At 40.7% G+C, this 8,784-nt stretch overlaps 1 protein-coding gene across 1 annotated transcript in view; it reads left to right on the top strand.

The window, feature by feature from the left end:
• Positions 1-679: 679 nt before the first annotated feature.
• Positions 680-8,784, top strand: part of T265_10923 (hypothetical protein) — a gene marked incomplete at both ends in the record, with an annotated part of 56,502 nt that continues 48,397 nt past the window's right edge. Inside the window, one exon of the mRNA XM_009177439.1 lies at positions 680-727. Within this exon, the coding sequence (XP_009175703.1) occupies positions 680-727 (48 nt within the window). The remainder of the gene's footprint in view (positions 728-8,784) is intronic.

Below are 8,784 nucleotides of genomic sequence, written 5' to 3'. Positions count from 1 at the left end.
AATTCTATGAAAGTACACTAAACCACGTTTTTCATTATCAAATACGGAGAGATTTATCCATGTTCAAACCAGTCATTTAAGATGAATATTATTTCCGTATGCCACTGGGCATCTTGCCTTCTCTTACTTCTAACCTACACTTGAACCACAAACACTGAGTTTCTCAGCGAACGGGTGGACCCACTACCGTTATAGATTCAGCCGGCCATTCGTAGTGGTGCATACGCCACAACATACACCCTGGCTTCATTTGTCGTTTTCACGCTGTGATGCCACCTGTTGCGCGAGCTTAGTCACTCAGATATTCACTCAGACTAGCGAATAAGGCATCCAAAAGACTAAACATATCCTGTGACCATCGATTATTCTGCGAGTGATGCGAGCCCTAACAGTCGCCTCGCTTAACTTGGGAATTACAACGTATGTACATTCCTGAATCTACATTCCACATTATATACAACTACAGTTTTTAAGGCAGTTTCACATTTTGTTTCGTTTTTGAGTGAGAAGGTTTATAAAAGAAGAAGTAAACGCAAATATTGCACTTCATCTATCTGAGTGGCCTACACAGGTCTATCACCAGTTGACTCCGTGGTGAGATAACCCAGTAAAGTGTTGAACGCCACTTATTTTGGTTGACATTAAAATCTGCTTCCGACAGGCGCATACAGAAGCCTCGATGACAAGACACTACCATCATTTGGGACAACTCTCAATATGTTTGATAGTAAGTCGCCCAATTAAAAATTAAAACCGGGAGCAAACTTTCCAATTGGAATTATAGAGTTTATAAAACATAGACATCTACTTTAGCGATGAATTACACAGGTCAAGTAAAATCACGTGTGGCTTGAGACCTTCTCATAGATCATTATATCTGTTTACATGACGCGTAATCCTCAGTGCAGTTGTGAAGTAACTTTCCGCTTGGCAGCTGTTTTGCTTGCTAGTATACAGCCGTATTGTCTGTTCGTGCTGTTTGTGGTAGAGCAACAGTGGGCCATCGCGTTTTTCTTTCTATCACAGGTTTCTTAATGAAATGGCACGGGCATAGGGCAGTGGGTCTATGAATTTCCACATTGGAGTTGCTGTCACTAGCGATCCAGATGAGGGGATTTATGGCTTTGCACTCTTTAGTTTGTACCGTTAACTCGTTGGCATCTGGACATTCTATGAACGTAGCCGGCACTCGTGCAAACCAAACACTATAGTAACTGTATTCCCACCTGAAGGAATCGCCACTTGAAAGCTAAGTAATAAATATTCGTCAGTAAATACACGTACATGGCTAACAAGAAGACACCGCCTCTGTACCAACTACGCATTCGTAGGTCGTTAAAACGATGAATGTTAAGAGTGCGTAAAAGAATTATGTTCCGAGACAATGCACAACATCGATCGATAAGAGAGTAGGAGGTCTATTTTCTCTCACCGATTTAACCAGCAGAGCGTTAGGCAACAAATATATCAGGCTGGCGAGCTGAATTTACTGGCTTCAGAGCAAGTCACTTTCTCGGTCCTTTGGTCAGATGACATTACTAGTGGTTCCGCTTAGCTGGCAGTTATTCGCTGAAAGGAGTGCGCAAAGAGCGTCAGACTTGTCGACGAGCACCATGCTTCTAGATACCATGTTCTATGGCTTATACATGCACTATATAAAATTCCCACTCCATCGACATATAATGTTTGTCCTGCTTGGCTATCGTGCATCAAAATACGAGATGGTCGATCCTGTCCTCTGATAAATACATTGTGTTCCTTCGTCTTTATGACGCTCTCTATTCTCGCTTGCAAAATGTCGAAGTGCTGTGCGCAGTAACAACACTTTTCAGTTGCAATGGAGAGTTTTGCCGTCCAGTGCAGCCAGGTTCAACGAAAAAGCCAAATATCACCGTAGGTCTGCATTGTCCTTGAGAATCGCCAGCCGTTGGCGTCTTTGAATCACCAGGACAATATGTGCGTGAAAATTTTTGCTCTGTGTTTTTAACCTGTATCGCTCATCTGTGAGTGTTTCTAATGACAAGTCTATTTCCAATTCACAAATGAGAGATTCCCACTATCCTTCAACCACGAAGTCCACGTCACATGGTCACATGTTCAACCGGCCACTTGGTCTTTAAATTCGCGGTCATAATACCCCTTTCCTCACCTGAGATGTTTTGTCTTATTGGCGGATTATTTTCACTTCTGGCTTTTATCGGACCCCTTCTGGCACACTGCAACTGCGGTGCGAGCGCCATTAGAACCCCTCACTTGGAAATTCTAAGAACGTACGTGNTGACCATTTAAAGTCATTTTCAGGAAAGAGTGAAATCATTACCACATGGCCTTTATTGCTCCCTTTAATGTCCCAGAAGTTTTGTTTGCTTGTTTAATATGACTGTTGATTTGTTTGATTTGTTTTGTTTGATTGTTTACAAGTTCACTGAGCTGTCGCATTTTGTATACAGCTGAAGGCAAAATGCCCCATTCTTCCGTCGATATCAGACAAACGGTGAGCGAGAACCGGGTTTTAATTTTCATTATCTCGACTGGATCCGTTTAAAATAGGAATATTTTGGACGGCTGGTTAACGGCGTTCTTCTCTTAACATCACCTCCTAAATAGTTGGTGCTTTGGATTGCGGCCGAGTTCTGCGTGGACCTGGCAAACCTTGAACAGAATTCAATGTCTGGAAATACCGATTTGAGCGTCCACGTAAGAACCAGAAATGTCGTAATTGCCAAAAGCATGTGATGAGGTTTGGTGTTCACGGAAAAAAAATTGGAAAAGTATGAACTCCTGTCGTTGTGTGTACAAATTCGTCAGACAATTTCGGAACACCAGAAAATGATTCAAGCTAGTCCTGAAATTTCTAGATGAATTAGACCACCCAAATAGGAAATCGTTGCTGAAAAATGAGCCTTTTGTCAAACACATATCTTTTGAATTCTGACGGACTGCCGTTTACCGAAATCCGACGTTTGAATTTCAGACTTCAGCAGCTTCCAGGTTAAGGTATGACATCATTTTTCAACCTACGCGACAAAACGGTTGCCATTTTTGCGCATAGCGAGCGCACAATTGACACATTTCCGTTATAAGATCAGAGCGGAGCCAAAACACTTGACGGTTTATTGCTTGTTTACTATGGACTTCCGTGTTGCTCAGAGGTTCTGAAACTTCCGGAAAACTTTGAACAAGAGGGCACCTGCAAACTTACAGCACAGTTTGTGTCTGAGAGGATCTCTCTGGCTACACTCTCTTTGCCAGTGCATTGTGGTGCACTGGTTGAGCAGCGTCACTTTCGGGCGCTGGAAACACGTATATTTGACTGCCAATCCTGAGACATCCCTGTTGTCCCATCCGGCAAAGGCCGCCTGTGTTCAAAAGTATTTTTGCCAACTAACTTGCGTGCGCGAACTCCCATTACCACTAGTCATGATTATCACCCCAAATAATACCACACTATGTAGCGTACATAAATTCTCCGTGCTCCCACCGTAACATCACACTATGAGACTGCGAGGATGATACACTCTCTATGTTTTTTTGCGTAATGTGTATGCTTAAGAATTTTGCTGTCTACCTCGAAGCTAACAACGTACTTTTGACCAATCCAACCGTACAAGTGGCTTAATTTCCACTTGCCTGCCTCCTCAATCAGCATCTGTCTGAAGATGAAACAAGATAAGAATTGCATTTTTTCTCACCCTAGACTAATTGAGTTTTACTAAAAAAAGCAAACTCAAGCAAGACGCACTAACAGCCGTCAGAAATATAAATTTGGTAGGGTGGTAAAGCAGTGGTCCACTAGAACGCGCCTTCCTACCTAGTTATCCATCAAAGTAACTTAGTATTATGAGTTAAACCTGTCCAACTGGCAAAAATAAACGAAATTATTAATGATAAAAATTTCGTGAGAAAAGCCATGGCAAAAGAAATGGTGTGATCTGATCGGCCATCTTCGTCCTACTTTTACGAGCCAGCCAAAGGGAAAAGTGGTTTTCTGGTCCAAAAATAATCGAGTCTTTTGACACGAGACAAGTCTACCTACAGCAGATTGCGTTCGATACCATCAATTACTCGATCATTTCCCCAATTTACACTGAATTCCTTGTTACTGGGCAACCATCAGTAGTGCATGTTTTACAAGTGACAGAAGTCCCTCTAGTCTGTTGCGGATCTCCGTTCAACGAATTTTTTATCAATGGAGTGATAAATGTTCACGTAGATACGCTAGGGTACCGTAGTCTTCTGTAAGCAGAAGGATGATGGAAGATGTTTCAAATTATAAATGACGCCGTTCCACGTTAGGAATGTCTAGATGCCACGTACCTGTAGTAGACTTGTTGGGTTGGGTCAACCAAGTCACACCAGACGCTGCTAGTCTCACTAGAAGTTCATTCCATTCACGGGCATTGTTCGCTCCGACTCTTCTCTAAAAGAATGAATCCATGTATTGGTAAGATCTGTGCTCAAATTCCCTGTTGTTGATGTCCTTCCAGCAGCTCGACAGGCGTATTTTTACGTGCGTCTAGGATACTATCCATGCCAAATTTGTACAATATATAATACAACTTATTTTATTACATATATATTGCATTTTGTACGTTATTGGGAAATTCGTTAAAAAATTTCATTCTCTGCCAAACAAAATCAGCCTCAGACTCCCATAGTTCAACCTCACGTCAAAGACGAAGGAAGTTATTTTAAAGTGCTGTAATAATTTCCAAGAATGCACTTGTCTCAAATCTCTAGGGAGAGCCGTGAGCAGGATGCAATTTTGCTTCACATCATATAGCATAGGGATTTCCAAGGTTCAGCTGTGTGTATCTCTGTAGTTGCAATTTACACCCAACTCATCAATTTATATCAACCCTCAGGCAACCGACAAAATACATTTCTTCGGTCTTTAATAGTTCTTTGACTGAACGTGAGATTTTTGTCAATAGCGTATACTTTTAACGAAAGTAGATATTCAGCTAGTGATTTTTGTTTCAACAGGCTACACAGCTGAGATGGATTCCCTAAAATCGTCTAACTTTCTTTGCCCAAGACCGCAGTTTGAATGTCTGGAATAATAAAAACCACCTAACTATCATGGATTTTTCCACAATTCTAACGGTAAATATTTATTAGTTGAACACTTTTTGCCTGACTGACTTAGCTTCGTATTATTTTATCGCTGTGATTTCTTATGTCATGCCAAGTACAGTCATATTTGTACAATATCGGTTATTATTATTTCTATACTTTTTTAGATCAGCGCACGTTCAAGTTACATTTTATTCCGATCATTTCGTTTGTCCTGCAAAAAAGCAGTCGCTTTTATCCAATATAGTAGTTAGGAAAAGAACGACAAAAGAAAATACCCATAAATCTGTTGCAAATAGGATGAAGTTACCAAATAAATAACCTGAGAATTGTATAATTAAATGCGGTAAAGCCAACGAATATTGTGGGGCCTTTTGACTCATCTTTGAGTGGTAGGTCGAAGAATTGAAAATGGGTCAGACTGGCCAGACAGACAGTCGAGTGGTTGTTGGCCCGGCTCTGACCTAAGTCTATCTATTTTTTCCCTCCGAGCTTTCCCATAGGCTCAGTAGGTCGGCAACAGTGCTGTGAAAAAAGATTCAGTGATGAATTTTGCTATAGATCCATTTATTCACTCACGTGATTCGCTAATCAATGAGGATAGTGCTCTTCAGAGTGAATGGAAATATTCCTTGTCACCTACCTAGCACGTTTTGTTTCATGTCGAGCTTGGTATATTAAACAACGAAGATGATTAAAGTCAGCAGTAAAATGGCCTGACATATGTCACTATAAACAGGCTTATTTGCTTTGTTTATTTTCTATAAATTTCTGAGATATTCTGCTGACAAAATACTATTCCCTGTAACTCCGAGGCTTCCTTGAATCAGTCGCTGACATATGAAGTTGACAAGCCCAAACGACCTATAAGATGTTTTTCTTCCCATGTGCATTATTGGGTAAGAGTTGAATACAGATGCAAACTTCACTATATCTAAATTATTTATCACTTAAAAAAGCTAGAACGGAATCTTTAGACCTACAGGACATCAGACTTCACATTACCTTTCCTTTTCTTTTCAAACACTACACAGCTTTTTAGCCATATGTCATTTTTGCTTTCATTTCGTGTCTCTTGAGGTATATATGCATCCAGGCCTTTTTTACTGCAAAGAAAACAATCATCTCTTAAAGACTGATTGGAGTTTTGGTTGGATGAATAAATTGGCGTGTCCAATGTAGCCGGATACTCGTAGTCCGCCCAGTACATCAATGAGCCACGTTATACTCAGCCAGGTAGTTATACTTTCGTAGAGGCGGTAAGTCGATGGCTCTGTGCGCGAGTTAATTTGGCATCCGACTGAAGGTGAATGAAGATGTATAAGGTAACCACCAGCTCTCGCACGAACTGGGGCGATAATTTCATGGATCTGCACATGTTAGCCACGTGAACATCTGAAGAGCAAGTATTAAACTGAGTAGTCAGCTGAAGCTCTCCTGACATTTCTTGTTGATTCGACGGCTTTCCAAAGTACCAGCTCCAACAAATTTTCACTTATTAGGTATTTGAGGTGCCAATAGTCTGCAGAATGGGACTGTTGCAAGCTGAATCAGATCATGCTTGTTGGTAAGGTGGTTTCTGAAAAGTTCATCTAGTTTCATAGTGGAATTTCTGAAAGTTTGGTTGCTAGTGTACGGACTCACGAAGTCCACTCATATGGGGTCGAAACGTTTGCAAGTTGGCTGCCAAACTTTGCCAACAGGTTAATGGCCACATAATCAGCAACAAGAAAATGCACCGAGGCCAGGAAAATCTCGAAGAATTAAAATGAATCATTTCCCATTAACTGCTGCATGAACCACCTCATTCTGCTTTAGCCAAGTCCTGTCACATCTAGCTGTCCAAGTAATGTTTGGTGTGAATACATTTCTGGTCCAATTTCAACGAATCAGGGCCGATAAAATGAGTAGACGAATCAACGTTGATAGCCTTTACTCGCTAGGGTTGTCAGCGGCGTAAAAGTACATCACAGGATGCTTAAGGGTAGCACCAGTGCCTAATTGGATCTGTCCAAGTAAGATCGGATACAGCTGACCGGATATCTTACATACACCCGAAATCTGCATCTGAGATACTTAGACAAACGTGACATAAACTTACAGAATTTCACATGATATTTTATTTCCTGACACAGAAAATCGACCCGATTGTTCAAGCTGTAGTCAGTCCAGATTAGCAGTAATGGATACAGCTCCCTTTTATGTTAAGCCCTCAATCGTCGCACTAGTGGACATTGCTACACCTCTGTGCCTTCACACTATAATCCAACTAGGCTTCAAGTCTTATTTGCCAGATTTAAAAAGTGCATGCTCAGCTAATGGATGTTCTAAGGTATTCCATGAAGTATCAAAGCACCTAGCAAAGGTAGTAATACTTACCTATCTATCCATAAAATAAGCAGCGTTTACTCCTAGTTATTTAGTGGACAGAAGTTTTTCGTTTCTCTGGCTTTTCTTTTATCATGATGATAAAAATGTGTCCATATCGCACTCCTCTGCCACTTTGAGGAGTGAAGTAAAAGTACCCTGATTCTCGAACATCCGAAATCGTAAATTCTTACAGAGACATAACTCTAAAGGGTAAAGAATAAATATCTCAGACCAAAAAGGTCGAGTAATCGAGCGTTTTTGTTCCCCCGAGGCTTTAGTCTTATGCATCTAATAAATCGCTACCCAAAATGCGAACTTCTTTCAACGAATGTCGCCTCTTGCTCAGTCATCAACCAAGCCATGTTTAGTCAACGGGAAGGGAAGATTTGCTGGGGGTCTGAAAGGGTTGTTCACCAAGTGAGGGCTACAAATAGAAAACTTGCATAGCTTCAAATGCCCTGCTTCTTCAGCGGTCCTTTTGAAAGTGAGATAGAATATAGTAGTTCGAATTTGGGTTTGCCTGTTTTAATTCGGTTCCGTAAAAAGTTGAAGCATGATATTCCCATTTTATCCAATCATTTGTACGTAAAATATACTGAAATGTGCTAGGATATGCTATAGTCTCAGTATTAAATATCCGCAATTTGCCGACCTTTATTCCTGGTCGTGACATTCTTATCACAATCTAGAGAATTAGACAACGTTATGGTCTTGAGTGTAGGCGTACCAATCATGCTTACATCGAGCTACTTATTTGTTTATCAGTAGGTTGAAGCTGTTTCAACCGCCCGAATAGCTTGATATGGGGTTGTGCCGCATGGAGTAGGCAGATTCTGCCATTAAACTTTCCGCCTTTTGGGAGATCAGCATAGCCTTGATGTTTCCTCCTGATTATCCGAGGACCACTAGGTACTAAAGCGAAAGTCTAAGGCCATAATAGTTACCGTTCATCTATTGTACTACGATTCATAACACAACCAACCTGCATCATCTCGATAATTTGGAGGTCGATGTAGTTCAACATTCCATCGTTAGATAAAGAATGTAGACTTCACTTCAACCTCTTAATGTACTCTTTCGTAATTTGTCTCGTCGCAACGCTGCACTGACCCAGAATCTCCAATGTGGTAGATCCACGCACCACCAAAATGTAAGGAAACATGAGTCCATGAAAACATCTAACAAAGTAGAGTTTGATACAACTGACCAAATACTCAAACCAACCAACTTAATCGTCATACAAACAAAGTAGATGAGTTTCCAAATGTTTAGGTTTATATAGGTTTATGTAATATATATATATATATATATATATATATATATAAAACGAGAGAACTC

Source organism: Opisthorchis viverrini (genome assembly GCF_000715545.1).
Source record: "Opisthorchis viverrini unplaced genomic scaffold opera_v5_421, whole genome shotgun sequence".
Lineage (NCBI taxonomy): Eukaryota > Metazoa > Platyhelminthes > Trematoda > Opisthorchiida > Opisthorchiidae > Opisthorchis > Opisthorchis viverrini.
The sequence above is the reverse complement of the archived record's forward strand: the minus strand, read 5'-3'. Positions and strand labels throughout refer to the sequence as shown.